The 15,627-nt window shown below is 37.4% G+C and overlaps 1 protein-coding gene across 1 annotated transcript in view; it reads right to left on the reverse strand.

Moving 5' to 3' along the window:
* LOC309483411 (uncharacterized protein) overlaps positions 1-15,627 on the reverse strand; it is a 40,618-nt gene that overhangs the window by 9,670 nt on the left and 15,321 nt on the right. Inside the window, exons 13-27 of the mRNA XM_082149241.1 lie at positions 15,004-15,137; positions 14,863-14,918; positions 14,017-14,164; positions 13,851-13,942; positions 13,649-13,759; positions 11,398-11,565; positions 9,858-9,998; positions 9,672-9,753; positions 9,400-9,548; positions 5,158-5,820; positions 4,110-4,252; positions 1,672-1,811; positions 1,410-1,536; positions 1,133-1,287; positions 926-1,039 (exon numbers count right to left, since the gene is read on the reverse strand). Of these exons, the coding sequence (XP_082005367.1) occupies positions 926-1,039; positions 1,133-1,287; positions 1,410-1,536; positions 1,672-1,811; positions 4,110-4,252; positions 5,158-5,820; positions 9,400-9,548; positions 9,672-9,753; positions 9,858-9,998; positions 11,398-11,565; positions 13,649-13,759; positions 13,851-13,942; positions 14,017-14,164; positions 14,863-14,918; positions 15,004-15,137 (2,423 nt within the window). The remainder of the gene's footprint in view (positions 1-925; positions 1,040-1,132; positions 1,288-1,409; positions 1,537-1,671; positions 1,812-4,109; positions 4,253-5,157; positions 5,821-9,399; positions 9,549-9,671; positions 9,754-9,857; positions 9,999-11,397; positions 11,566-13,648; positions 13,760-13,850; positions 13,943-14,016; positions 14,165-14,862; positions 14,919-15,003; positions 15,138-15,627) is intronic.

Genomic DNA, 15,627 nt, shown 5'->3' on the forward strand with positions numbered 1-15,627 from the left:
GCTCAGTGGGATGTATTTTGGATTTTCTGCAACATCTTTTGGAACTTGGGCATTCTACATCGACACTAAAGGTGCATGTGGTGGCTTAAGCAGCTCACCGATCAGAGTTTAGTGACTCTTCACTTGGGTCTGACCAGCTGATTTTTTCTTTCTTGAAAGGAGCTAATCATCTGTGTCCTCCACGGGGCATGCGGAGTCCGACATGGGACTTGGGTATGGTTCTCAATTCTTTGTGTCACCCCCCATTTGATCCAATGTTAGAGTCTGACATGAAATGGCTGTCATTTAAGACTGCATTTCTCTTGGTCATTACAACAGCAAAGTGTGTGAGTGCACTCCATGTGTTATCAGCAAGTTCCCCTGTTTGCGCTGGAGTAGTGGATTCAGTAGTGTTTCATTGTGGCCCAATCCGGCATTTATACCCAAGATTTTGTCTCCACTGTTTTATGAACCAGCCTATTGTGTTGGCTGCACTGGCACCAGATCAAGCTGACATACGGTTGGAGCTATGTCCAGTTAGGTCTTTGAAGGCTTACATTGATAAGACAGCAGCCTGGCGTAAGACTGATCAATTGTTTGTCTGTTTTAGTGATACACGCAGAGATGCTACATTTTCTAAACAGAGACTGGCGCACTGGGTGACGCAGGTAATTTCTCATGCGTACGAGTCTGTGGGACAGTTTACGCCCTCATCTATTCACTGTCATTCTTCACGTGCTTTGGCAACATCTTGGGCAGCGTTCAGAGGAGAATCAGTTTCTAGGTATCTTCCACTAGTGCTTTCAGCACTGCCTCTGGCAGTCTGGAGCGAAAGGAATGCTGGTTACGAATTCCTAGTGTATTCTTATTGTGTTTGCTACTATTTTGTGAACATAAAAATTATCTTCCTAAACTAAGTTGGGAAATATAGTGAATACAAACTTACAATATTCCAGGTGGGCTCAGCAAATTCCGCTCCAAGAACTGACACATAACTCGCAAAGCCTTCGTTGAGCCACAGGTCGTTCCACCATCTCATGGTCACAAGGTTCCCAAACCACTAAATTAATTTATTGTCATTAGTTGAATTGATTAGATAATTAAAGCTGTTTAAAAAGACCACTATTAGAAACATACCACATAGTCCACATACCATGTGTGCAAGTTCATGTGTGATTACAGTGATCACCCATTCTTTATCTTTATCGGAGGACACTTTAGGGTCGTAGAAAAGAGATTTTTCTCTGTATGTGACCAGACCCCAGTTTTCCATTGCTCCAGCTGCGAAATTAGGCAGTGCGATTTGATCTAGGGATAAGAAAGTAATAGTCTGACTGGTTTTCCCACCAATGGCCCGGCCCCTAAGTGTTTATGTATGTAACAGATTGAGAAATGAAGTTTGGAAAGAACTTGCTTGTTTAAACTCTCACCTGATTTGGCTAGAGGGTATTTGATGTTGTAATAGTTTTCGAAATACTTCAAAATAGGGAATGTCACATTAAGGGCGTAATCTCCCTGTCCGGTCTCAATGGCTTCTCTACGTCCCCAGATTCTGATCTAAAAAAAAGGAGTTTTTTATGCATTTGGTGGAAAAATACATGAATACATTTAATACCCATTTTTATTTTGTTGTCTGCATTTAAAAGATTTGTATAAAAGGAAAGAAGAGAGCAAGAGAGTAAGAATATCTACCAAAACATTGGCCTCTGGTGGGGATTGTATGTTGATAAATTCACTGACGACGAAGGCCAACAGATATGTTGACATTTTTTCAGTTGGCTCAAATCTGGTCTGTAAAACCTCTTGATTATCTATAGTGATTCTTTCAGCGCCTAGAAACGTGAGAACATGAGTGAAGAATTCAAATGTCTACAGATAAATCCATGCAATACCATTCAATGGTTGGGGGTTAATTCGATTCTTGTGTGTTTTTAAAGAAGTCTCTTATGCTAGCCTATCAGGCTGCATTTATTTGATCAAAAATACAGTAAAAAGAGTGCAATTGTGGAAAAAAAATATTTAAATTTAAAATAAATGTTTTCTATTTTAATATATTTTAAAAATCACATGTGTCACATGTGTCACATATCCAATTTGGTGCTCAAGAAACATTTCTTATTATTATCAGTGTTGAAAACAGTTAAAACAGCCATTCATATTTTGTGGAAACCTTGATAGTAAAAGACCTTGATATAGAACAGCATCTATTTTAAATAGATTTTTTTGTAATATTAAAAATGTATTTTCTGTCACTTTTGATCAATTTAATGCATCCTTGCTGAATCAAAGTAATACTTTCTTCTTCTTTTTAAAAAAAAATCTTACTAACCCCAAGCAGTTATAGGAATACATTTTTTTTTTTAAATAATTGTTCGGAATGTTAAATGTAAAACCTGTCAGTGCTTATATAACACTGTTAAAGGGATACTCCACTTTTTGGGGGAAATAGGCTCATTTTACAACTCCCCCAGAGTTAAACAGTTGAGTTTTACCGTTTTCGAATCCATTCAGCCGATCTCCGGGTCTGGCGGTACCACTTTTAGCATAGCTTAGCATAGATCATTGAATCGGACAGGACCATTAGCATCTCTCTAAAAAAAAATGACCAAAGATTTTTGATATTTTTCCTATTTCAAAGTTGACTCTTCTGTAGTTACATCGTGTACTAAGACCGACGGAAAATGAAAAGTTGCGATTTTCTTGGCTGATATGGCTAGGAACTATACTCTCATTCCTGCGTAATAATCAAGAAACTTTGCTGCCGTACCATGAGTCCAGCAGGCTAATGATATGACACAGCACCTGAAAATAGGTCTAATAGGTTAAACAAACTTAGTCCCGGTCACGTTGGAAGTTACCGAGCTGGGGACTATTTTCAGGCGCTGCGTCATATCATTACGCCTGCTGGACTCATGGTACGGCAGCAAAGTTTCTTGATTATTACGCAGGAATGAGAGTATAATTCCTAGCCATATCAGCCTAGAAAATCGCAACTTTTCATTTTCCGTCGGTCTTAGTACACGATTTAACTACAGAAGAGTCAAGTTTTAAATAGTCTCGCATAGCCAGACCTTCAGACTGACGGCAGAAGGTCTGGACTCTATCGCAGCATTTCTTGGCCAAGGACCGCCCAAGAGGACGTTTGACTGACATGTAACACAACCAATCACAGTTTGTTTTGTACCGCGTCATATTTAGGGGCGTGACAATATAATGTTGATGTCCCTACAATAACAGACCGGCGTGCATCTAATAAATTATTCGTTCAAGAACCTTGTGCAAGTTTACTGCATCAATGGAGCCGCGAACTTCACATACTTTTGAAAATACAGCGTTTAGTTGATCGTGGTAAGCGCTCTTTGTCTCAGTTGTAAAAACAACGGCTTTCTTCTTCCACGAGGGGTTTTGGCGTCATGACATTTGTTTCCCGGCGGACCGAAAATAAACGCGACACTCGTGCCCCCCGGAAATCCGATAAAATTCAACCAATCAGATGACGACTTCGACATTCCTGAAGTGTTTCCAGTTAAGTGTACCATATGCATCAGACGTTTAGCCAACGTTCCGTGGGCGTGACGTCTGAGGCTGAGACTAAGTTTTAAATATCGAAACTCTTTGGTCATTTTTTTGAGAGAGATGCTAATGGTCCTGTCCGATTCAATGATCTATGCTAAGCTATGCTAAAAGTGGTACCGCCAGACCCGGAGATCGGCTGAATGGATTCGAAAACGGTAAGACTCAACTGTTTAACTCTGGGGGAGTTGTAAAATGAGCCTATTTCCAAAAAAAGTGGAGTATCCCTTTAATGGGGAAAAAATATGTGTCTCATTGAAGTATCAAGAAGCATATGCTTAATGTCAAAAATTATAGGATTTTCATAATTTATATGATATTTATTTCAGAAAGGTATTTCAATTGTGAAAATTGTTTAATTATTGTATCAGTCAACACAATCAAACCCTCAGTATAGAAGCATATGCAAATGGCCTCTATGATAATGTCGAGCTTTGTTTAAACTGAAAAGGGAATATTGTCAGTATTGTCTAATATTTTCTAGTATTATTAATAGAAAATACTATCTTGCCCTCAATAGGGTACCTATTACATTTGTCACTGATGTGTGCACTAACCCAGCTCCATGCCGTTAGCAAGGGCCACAGTTCCAGGAGGGTGTAGGAGAGTCAGGTGGAACACGGCCTTCATTGACGGCTCATCAAAGCAGGGGAAAGTTTTCCGGGCGGAAGTGGGCTGCATTTGAGTTGTGGCAACAACTCTGCCGAAATGAAAGTTATATTAGTTAAGTTTGTAAGAACTAGCTGTGTGATTTAGCTAGTCTTCACAAATGTCTTGTTCAATAATACGAGGGAATTAATTGGGAAACATTTAGTAATTCAATAACAATGTAAATATACAGCAGTGACTTGTGGTGTGAGATTTCTAGAGCTATTTTAAACATGTTTAAAATGTAAACATTAAGGCCTGTTTTTACAGACAGGGTTTATATTAAGCCAGGATTGGACTTTAGTCAAATTAGGACATTTAAGTAACTTTATAAATGTGCCTTTGAAAAAAACAAACATGAAAAATGCATCTTGAGACAAAACAATGACAATGACAAGATCTGTCAGTACAAGTCTCTCTCAGATAGAACAGCTTAAACATGCATTTTAGTCTGAGACTAGGATAAAGCCTTGTCTTTGAAACCGGGGGTAAAATTCTGTCATGACCTGATAGTATTTGAGATACATAATATATATATATATATTTTCATTTTAAAATGACATTTTAAATTAAATGCGTCACAGGACAATGTAAATGAAAAAAAAAAAAATAGAAGTTGATAAAAATTTGTGGAAAAAAACATACTGTATAAGAAATGGTGATCTGTTACAGGACCTAAAATACCTGTACCTTATACATAAATATACTAAATTAAAAAGGTTGAATAAAAATAATTGTCAACTACCTACTTAAATACAGGGATTATATAAAAAATAAAATGTTTTGTTATAAATCATTTTATACTTATGAAATAATTATTATATTATATATTTTTTATGAGAATTAGTGTAAGTGATTACCTTGATGGTGATTACATAAGCGGTTAAAATTCAAACGTTTCAATTTCTTCTTTCTTACCAGTCATTTCAGCAGTAATTATAGCTTTACACGTCTTACTTTTTCACGCCATTTTCTACGTATTCGCTTCTGTAAAATCCTCCGAGGTCATCTGATAGCTCTCCACGGAATTCTGTGTAGAGCCAATAGGATTTTCCAACTTGTAGTTTTTCTTCCAGATGAATCACCATAAACTGTGTTTTTGTTTGAAACCAGGTTTTCAGTATGGCCGGAGCGCTTGTCCCTCCCAAATCCATCAGTTTCGCATGGTGCATCTCCGACGTCAAGGTGAAGTTCAGTTTATTGGAATGCATGATGATCAGGTTGGTCTCCTTCACGCACTTGAATGCCACTCCAGATTTCCCAGTGAAAATGTACATCCCATGCTTGTCCGTCACCAACCGAGGCCAAAGCGTCACATTGTAGTACTCAGGACTAAGGCTGTCAGGCAGTCTGTACTTGTCCCAGGGTTCTGAGTTGTTGGAGGTTTCTGAGGTGCTGTAGGGTTTTGTTGTCGTCTCCACTCCAGTCTCGTCTATGCTATTTACCTCGTTTTTCCGTTTCTCTTGAGCGTAGAGCACTGATAAAGCAAGGATGGTGAGCACGGCGCCAACGCTCAGCCCAAGTAGCACAAACCCTATGGGCTTACTGATGTAGCCTTTCCCCATGACTGCTGAGTTAGAATGAAGTCTCAGGAGATGTTGTGAGGGACGATACAGGAGTTAATGATGGGGCCAGGACACACTCAAGTCTATCTGGACAGTGTTGATGTGTGTGTGAGTGTGTGATTAAATAGTGCTGACTGATGAATCATACTGCTGTTGCTCTATACCACTTCTGTGAAAAATAGTTACACAAGTTCTAAATGTTAGCATATGTTGCAAACAATGACAAATATGTCTTTGTTGTTTGCATTTGACTTGACTTTGCATGCAACTTTTGTTTGCCAAGTAAAAGTGGGTTGCAGGGCTTATTAGGGATCGCTTCAGAGTTATTACATTACTGATGAAATCGCTTTAAGCCTGTTCCAAGTTAATATTTCAAACATTACGAGCAGCCTCATGGCTTTCATTTTACTTGTGGTCATGATCGTGGATGACATGAAAATGATCCAGCGGAGGTCAACAAGCGTGTATGCTTTATTATAGGGTTACATGTTAATATGTCATTATGACAAGTTCATACAGAAAAGAAGAATGCACACTAAAAATATACAGACCCAGTCATACAGCTTGAAAAAATTATGATCTCAAGAAGTTCCCACACCTTGATTATTTATTCATGAGGGGAAAAAAACAGATGTATAAGTATCATGTAACAAAAGATGTCTTAAAAAAATGTTTGTACAACGTCTACCGCAACCATTCAAATGCTGGGGTTAGTAAGATTGTTTTTGAAAGAAGTCTCTTATGCCTATCAAGACTGCATTTATTTGGTCAGAAATACAGTAAAATGTAATGTATTCCTGTGATGCAAAGCTGAATTTTCAGCATAATTAATCCAGTCTTCAGTGTCACATGATCCTTCAGAAATCATTATAATATGCTAATTTGATGTTCAATAAACATTTCATATTATGATTCTTTTTTTTCAGGATACTTTAATGAACAGGGAGTTCAAACAAACCACTTATGTGAACTATAAGCACCACCCCCCACCCACACACCCACACACACACACAAAAAAAGCATGTCTGTACTGTTTCATGTCAGCATCAATGATTAATATGTCAATAATAGCAAGATAACAATACAAAGATAAAAATAATTTTAATAACAAAATACGAGTGGCAGTTGCCCAGAAACAATTGGTGTTGTGTGTGGTTGACTGTACAGATGCTGGGGTGTTCTGGGTGTTTGCAAGGATGCTACTTACTCATATCAAAAGAACAAGTTTTACGGGGCCTAGATATAGCTAGGATCATTATGTAAGTCTATAGGATTTTTTTATTCTTCGCCTAAGTCCAAACACTAGAAAAGTAGCACACATCTCTTAAACAACATGCATGATTTGAGTTATCATTTATGATCATAGCAGATTTGGTGCAGGATGAGTCAATGTATTAAATGTGCTTTGTGTAATATTTAGGAGGATCTGTTGACAGAAATGCAATATCATATACATAACTATGTTTTCAGTGGTGTATAAAGACCTCACATAATGAACCGTTATGTTTTTATTAGAACGAGCCGTTTCTATCTACATACACCGCGGGTCCCCTTACATTGAAATAGCCATTTTGCGCCGACATGTTTCTACAGTATCCCTAAACGGACAAACTACTACAGAGCGAGTTTCGTCACTATAAAAAAGCTAGCTAAAGTCAGCGAATAAAACACTGACACAATGATGAACAAGTAACAATAATATTTGCAAAAACATATCGTTTTGCTGAATAATTAAGTAAAGATAATTTCTTAATTGATCTTTGTAAAGAAACCTCATTGCTTAACTGGCTACTCTCTGCTGTCTCGGATGACGACATATTTTCCTGTCGGCCACCGTAACTTCTGTTGGTTGCAATTCGTAACCTCACCACTAGATGCCGCTAAAAATCACACACTGCACCTTTAAATACATAGGATCGGGACTTTAAAAAAAATCCCTAGCACTAAGTATTAGCAATAATAATAGTGATGCTTGACTTGGCAACACCAGTAATTATACACTAATTCTGAAACAGGTTCCCTGCTTTTTCAATACTGATTGATCTATTGTCAGTGTATTTTGTATAGTCTTTTATGTAACTTTATCCTCATTTGCATCAGAGTGATGTTATGTAGGCCTAGTGGTTAAATATCTGAGCTGGTAACTAAATCACTTAGGGGAGCGCTCCATGAACTATCACTCTGTTCTTGAGCAAGACATTTCTCAGAAAGGCTGTCCTGATATAGAGTAAATGCTCCTAAAAATATTCTGCCAAAATGCTGTTAACATCTGTCCATTTTAATTCACTCAGGACGATGAATTCATGCGAGGCTGGAACCGCAAAACACACACACACGCACGCACACACACACACACACACACACACACACACACACACACACACACACACACACACACACACACGCACACACACACACACACACACACACACACACACACACACACACACACACACGGTTGGTTTTCATGGTTTATGGGGACTTTCCATTGACAATACTTTTTATACTGTATAAACTATATTCTTTTCTTTCTTTTTTTTTATATATCGTTTTTTTTTTTTTTGATTTTTGCCTTTTATTGTGACAGGACAGTATAGAGTTGACTGGAATCGAGGTGGGAGAGAGACGGGGGAGGGGATCGGGAAAGGTCCACAAGCTGGGACTCGAACTTGCTGACCACGAGGCCATCGGCGCCGACCATAAACTATATTCTATCCTCTAACCTTAAACATACCCATCACAGGAAACTTTGAGCATTTTTACATTTTCAAAAAACATAATTTAATGTGATGTATTTGCTGTTTTCCACAAGGACAAGGATTTCAGATATTGCCATCTTTGTCCTCATAACGTAGGGTTTACATGAACACACACACAAAGAAATTTGATAAGATCTTACATTAACAGTTCACAGATTTATTTTTTTAATTCTAACATATACACTACTGTTCAGCAGTTGGTAAGATGGTAAGATCTTTAGTGAAAGTAAAGAAATCTTGAGAAATATGAATGCAATTTAAAATAACTTTTTTTCTGTTTTATTTATTTTATATGTAATTTATCCCTGTGACGCAAAGCTGAATTTTTAGCATTATTATACTCAGTGTCACATGATCCTTCAGAAATAATTCGAATCATTCTATAATGATTTGCTGCTCAAGAAACATTTCTTATTATTGTTATCAATATTGAAAACCGTTGTGCTGCTTGATATTTTTGTGGAAACCGTGATAGATTAGACAACAACAACAAAATCTTACCAACCCCAAACTTTTGAATGGTAGTGTATTTTCATTTTGAGTAAATAACAGCTTAAATATCAGCTCTTGCTCACACCAAGCTACCTTATGGCTTCATAAGACTTTTATAATATTTTATTGGTGCTTTTAATGGACATTTCTGGATCTTGATTGCAGCGATCATTCCCATTCACCTTTATTATACAGAGAAGAACACCCAGGATATTGAAACATGCTCCTTTTATGATTAACGAAGGTCATACAGATTTGGCCGACAAGAGAGTGAGTAAAGGATGATAGAATTATCATTTCTGAATTTTAGTGCATCCAGTTGAAATAACTCAAGTAATACTTGAACTGACTCTGATCTCATGGCATGTAGATGTGAAGTTTACTCTGATTCTGAGGTGAACCACTGCAGCACCGGTTCCTTGTTTTCTGCCAGCCACTTAATCTTGGCTGTTGTCTTCTCGATGGCCTGCTGCAGTGCTTGAGTTCCCGAGCCGAATCCGATCTCAGCGTTGTCCTTTTTGAACTGTTTCAACTGAACAAAGACAGCAAGGATTTAACACTTACGTCAGGTCCGTTTTTATCACCGTTTTATAATCCTCTCACAGTGCATGGAATAGATTTTTGCCATTTGGTTCTAAGGTCAAAGTTCACATACCTGACTGAGTTCAAATGGTGTGGAGAATCTACTGGTAATGTCACCAATTAATCTGGAGAATGTGAATGATCCAGTGCCGTACCTGTTGAGTAAAACCAACATGTATACTTTCACATATTTTTTTTCTTTTGCTCGATCTGTGTGTAAGTGAGTGTGTTTGTGTGTTATGGTGTTTGCCACACTTACACTTTGAAGAAATAGAGATAGTTTGCCCGGAAAAAGTCCCATGCCAAAGGTTGGCCAATAATATTACTGTTAATGTACCCAATGGTGGAAGCGGCATCCTGCTTGCGTATCTTTTCTGGATCCATGGTATATTGCAGGTACCTCAATAAAACATTAAACAATTTACACATTATACTTTGCATTTCCAACAGTATTACCATGTGTGTACACAAACTGTCCTTGTGTTCAAAAATACATAAAAAAAAAAATGCAATTCATATGCAGGCACTGACTTGAGCACCATTTCTGTAATGAACATTCATTGATTTTTGAATTAAAGTTCATTCTGATATTTGTTTTGTGGGGCTTAACCCCCTTGTGCTCTTTGACCGAAAAATGTTACATTTAGTTTTTTGTTTTCTCTCAAATTTTTTACATTATCAGAAACTTGGTAAATGCTTTTGGCACTTGCTCTGTGAACACACAAACACACAAATCATGAGCATGATTCGGAAAGTTTAAATGGTTAAAAAGAGTTGAACTTGAGCTCCTTGCAGTCAAAAATGGGAACAGATTTCATCTAGTGGAATCTTTTGGTACTGCGCCCCACCAAAATTGGAAGCTCTTTTTTTTTTTTAAATGTAAAAAAAATAATGTTTCAAGCTTAAATTTGGAACACAACTTGTTTAGATTTATGGCTTTGATTTTCTCACAGTTTTAGAGTAAAATGTGTTTTGCAAGATATACATCTCATATAAAAAAAAGAAAGTATTTTTGTGCATTTTTCATAACAATAAACGTAAAATTCTATAACTTTAAGTTGACTTTTTGGGGAAAAAAATGCCACTTCAGCAATAATCTGCCAAGTGTCGTCTTTAAAAAGAGACCAACTAAAGTCTGTGCTCCAAAGCATTCAAAATTTATGACAGTTTAAGTTGGAAATCCAGAGAGTTAAATAAATAAAAAAGTCTGGGTGCTTTAATTGTCCTGAGAGTCACTTAGAAAGTGCAATTAAAAGGCTGAAATCCTCACACACAAAAAAACTTTCCTCCATAATCTTTTGATGTAACACCTAAAAAAGCATACTGCATAATAAGCATATGAATATATTCAGCTATATTAATATGTGAAAAATGTTTGACTGCTAAATCAAAGTCATTGTTGTGGAAACACATTTTGTAGTAATCTTATAAGAAAAATATAAAACTGGAAATGATGATGTATAGTGATATAAAAATAGGATTATCAAAACATTTGTCCTGAAAAGTCACCATAAAATCCCCCCAAAAAATGTACTGAATGTTGCAGTATTTGTCATTCAGAAAATTATCATTTTCTTTTTTTTTTTTTTTATCATTTCCTTTTTTTTTCTCCCTTTTTCTCAGATAAACATTACACTTCAATCAGATGTACATCAGATACTTTATATCAAATATCTGCATATCAAAAACATACACACACACAGCATACAAATATATGCCCATATATACACAACACAGTCGTGTTTCATCATTTCAGGCATCCTTATTTGTCTTTGAGCCTTGTGCTTTCCCATAGCTACCTGTTCAGTAACCAGGGCACTTTGGTGCAGGCCAGAGCCGATCTCAGTTTGACAGCTTCAGCTGCAACGGTGGCCTTCTGGAACATCTGCCAGCCAAAGTTCCATTCTTCTGCACCGCCCGCAGCGATGGCGTCACAGTACACCGTGGACCTCAGGTTAGGATGAATCCTGAAAGGTATGAGAAAAAGAACGACCATCTGACCAATTCCAGGGTGAGAATTATGAGGTGTGTGTGTGTGGGGGGCATCGGTCCTCTCTAAGGCTTGTTGTCCCTGCTAGTTCCCTGTTAATGATAAGCTAAAGCCCTCCGGCACGTTGACGTGATTGGTTACAAGGTAGTTTGTGACGTAAGAAACACCAGCGATTTAAAACCACGTTTTTGAGACTGTCTTTGGTTCACTGCCGTTTTAAAGAGAAAATACTCAGCAATAGTGTTGACTTATGAATTGGTTGTCTTAAAGCATAGGTAATTAATATGACCAGCCTTTTGATTGACTACGTTATCAAACAGCTAATAATGTGTTGCTAATGTTACACAAACCATTTTCCCGTTCGCCATCTCAGTCTGCCTTCTAACAATCATCAGAAACGCTTTGAACAAATCAGAATGTCAGTGGAGAAAGGCATGTAGTTCATAATAACATTATAATATCGACCCGTTATATTGCTAAATCTACCCAATTTTTCATATAAACAGACAAATAAACAAGCTACAGTTAGTCCAAAATGCCGCCACTAGAGTTCTTACGAGATCAAGAAAATATGATCATATAACACCGATTTTATCATCACTGCATTGGTTACCTATAAAGTTCCGTATTAATTACAAGGTATTGCTACTGACTTATAAAGCCCTAAACGGCTTAGCTCCAGTCTATTTAACGGATCTTCTATCGCCCTATAATCCATCGCGCTCTTTAAGATCACTAAATTCAAGGCTTTTGGTCATACCTAGGATATTCAGAACCACCAAAGGAGGGAGAGCATTTTCACATTTGGCTCCAAAACTCTGGAATAGTCTTCCTGATACTGTTCGTTGCTCAGACTCGCTCTCCCAGTTTAAAACTAGATTAAAGTCGCATCTCTTCAGCCAGGCATTCATATAATCCCACAGTTCAAACTACAATCCGGCCTCTAGCTCATAAATGCCAGAGGAGAACTGGCCCCCGACTGAGCCTGGGTTCTCCCAAGGTTTTTTTTCTCCATTAGGTCACCTGATGGAGTTTTAGGACACCATTAGGTCACTTGATGGAGTTTTTCGGTTCCTTGCCACTGTTGCCTTTGGCTTGCTCAGTTGGGGATATTTAATTTAATTTTATCAATCAATAAATTCCTCTTGAAACAAACTTTGTTGTATTATTTAAATTGAATACTGTGAAGCTGCTTTGATACAATCTGTATTGTGAAAAGCGCTATACAAATAAACTTGACTTGACTTGACTTGACAAATATACCGGAATAACCTGGCTTCTCTTGAGACTCCCTGCTTTACAGCATAGTTAATGATATGTTAAAGCCCGCCGGCACGCTAACGTGATTGGTTACAAGGTACAACCACATTTTGAGACTGTCTTTAGATCACTGCAGTTTTAAAGAGAAACTACTCAGCAATGGTGTTGACTTATGAATTTGCACATGGTTTGTCTTAAAGCTTATTAAAAACACCAAAAAACATCTGTTTGTTTAACAGCAGAGGCTGTTCTTTCTTTTAATGTTGCATGTTCATAAATAAATGTATTGTTCAGCGGTGGCTGGCAACTCTTTTTAAAAAATGCTGGCAGGGACAGAGTTAATATTTTACTAAAAAGTATTGTATTCTCTATGTATTGTCTAACTAATCAAGATGTAGGCTAATAATTTGCTTTAACTCTGAAATGACTTTTCTTTACAGATGAGGTGACGAATCCCTCTTTCCAACCCGTCCCCTCATATAATAAAATGATGATGATCAAACAAGCACTAGAAACTTGTAAAACACACACACACACACACAAACAAACACACACAAACACACACAAACAAACACAAACACACACACAAACACACACACAAACACACACACAAACACACACACACACACACACACACACACACACACACACACACACACACACACACACACACACACATGATGCACCATTCTGAAGAACTGGCAAAGTAGATCATTTCTATATTGCTCCACATAGGAAATTGCTCAACTTGAACAATGCGGTTTGCAATGAGCAACTTGAGCAGTGCAGTTTGCACTCACACATTGACATGATGATTCTGCATCCATCTTTTGAACCAGCTCTTGGTTAGTTCTCTGCATCCCTCCACGCCGGTACTGCAGGCTAGTGAGAGTGCAATGATCTGTGTAAACCTGAGAATAAAAAATAGCACATTATTAAACATAACTTAATATTATTCTAATAGGGTCTGGGAAGTGTGTGACATAAAAGATTTATTCTTACTGATCGGTGTGGCCAGAGGGAACTGTTGTCCAGTTTGAGCTGATAGTGCCAAAATTTTCAAACAGAGGTTTGACTTGTTTCTTGAGATAAGCCTGAAAGAAATACATACAGCAGTTCATGTAATCTATCTGTTTTACTCTGATTATAAAGACGAGGTTTAACCAACCTGCAAGGCACCGTAAACTTCACTGCGGCCGAACAACTGGAAAAAGTAGTTCAGATTCCGAAGCGCTGCCTCCCATGGAATGTATTCCCGCTCATGAATGAGATATTTAGTTGTCCTCAAAGCGAGTGTTATGTTAATAATGGATGCTCTGGAAAAATAAACAAAACATGACAGTTTTACAAGGAATACAAGACCCTTCCCCTTTTGTCTCAAAATGTATTGTGCCCCTCTCTGATAAATGTAAATAATATTAATTATTATTATAAATATTATAATAAATAACTATTACTAGTCTGGTCACTAGATGTCGCCTTAAAGACATTCGTTCCAATGAACTGCCGTAGACAAGGCGACATCTAGTGTATATATCTATGCACCAGTCTGCGTACACGTCAGATCAGATCACTTGGACATGGCTGTGTATAAGCGGTAAAAACGATATAAATACTGTTCGTTTTCTCACACAAACCGTTCGTTTCGTGTCTTAGGCCATCAATGTGTACTTACGATGGGGAATTGTTTAATTTGGACGACGGGGAATTGTTTTAATTTGGACTCTGTGCATGCTCTTTGAGACAGTGACCATAGACCTGCATTATATGACTGACAGACAAGAACGGTTTGACCTAAAAATATCAAAATTGAAACTACTGCGGAAAAAAAGACACCTACATCTTGGATGCCCTTGAGGTAAGCTAAAACATACCAAAAATTAATTTCAAAGTGAACTATCCCTTTAATTTTTGCAAGAAGAAAAAAAAACATACTCACCCCAAACTTTTGAACAGTAGGCTAGTGTACATGGAATGTGCAACTGAATTTACATGCATCTCATGTAACACTCACCGTGCTAGATTAAATGCGTCATCCAGGATCTGAGCTCTGTTCACCACAGGAATCATCTATGTAAAGGAAAGATATAAATGATAGTTTTATGTCTTTTTGGCATTTTCGTGACTGTTTTTTCTTATCATTTTCATGCAGGACCTGGTGATTTGACTCCAGTTGGCTGAGGAGTCGCTCCCAGTTGCCAAGGTCGTAGTTCACTCTGAAGTATCCTGACACATGAAGGTTGGCCAGCACCCATTCGCTTTTGCTGACTTTCATGGGTTTGTGAATAGCTTAGAGCAGATAAAATAAGGTCAATTTCATGTAGTATCTTCAAGCAAGGAGAAAGCATTTCATTTGACAGTAAATTGCCATTTTAATTGACAGGCGTATGACCTGTCATACTGTAGCTAGCAATAATTAGTAATAATAAGTAATAATTAATTATTACACTACTGTTCAAATGTTTAGGGGTCAGTAATGCTTTTATTCAGCAAGGACGCATTACATTGATCAAAAGTGACAATAAAGACATTTACAATGTTACAAAATATTTCTATTTCAAATAAATTCTGTTCTATTGGAAGTTTCTGTTCATCAAAGTATCCTAAAAAAATGTATCACTGTTTCCTAAAAAACATTAAGCAGCACAATTGTTTTCAACATTGATAATAATGATAAATGTTTCTTGAGCATCAAATCAGCATAATAGAATGATTTCTGATGGATCATGTCATGTGACACTGAAGACTGGAGTAATGATGCTGAAAATTCAGCTTTGCA

This window comes from Leuciscus leuciscus (genome assembly GCF_965113295.1).
Source record: "Leuciscus leuciscus genome assembly, chromosome: 2".
Taxonomy (NCBI): domain Eukaryota; kingdom Metazoa; phylum Chordata; class Actinopteri; order Cypriniformes; family Leuciscidae; genus Leuciscus; species Leuciscus leuciscus.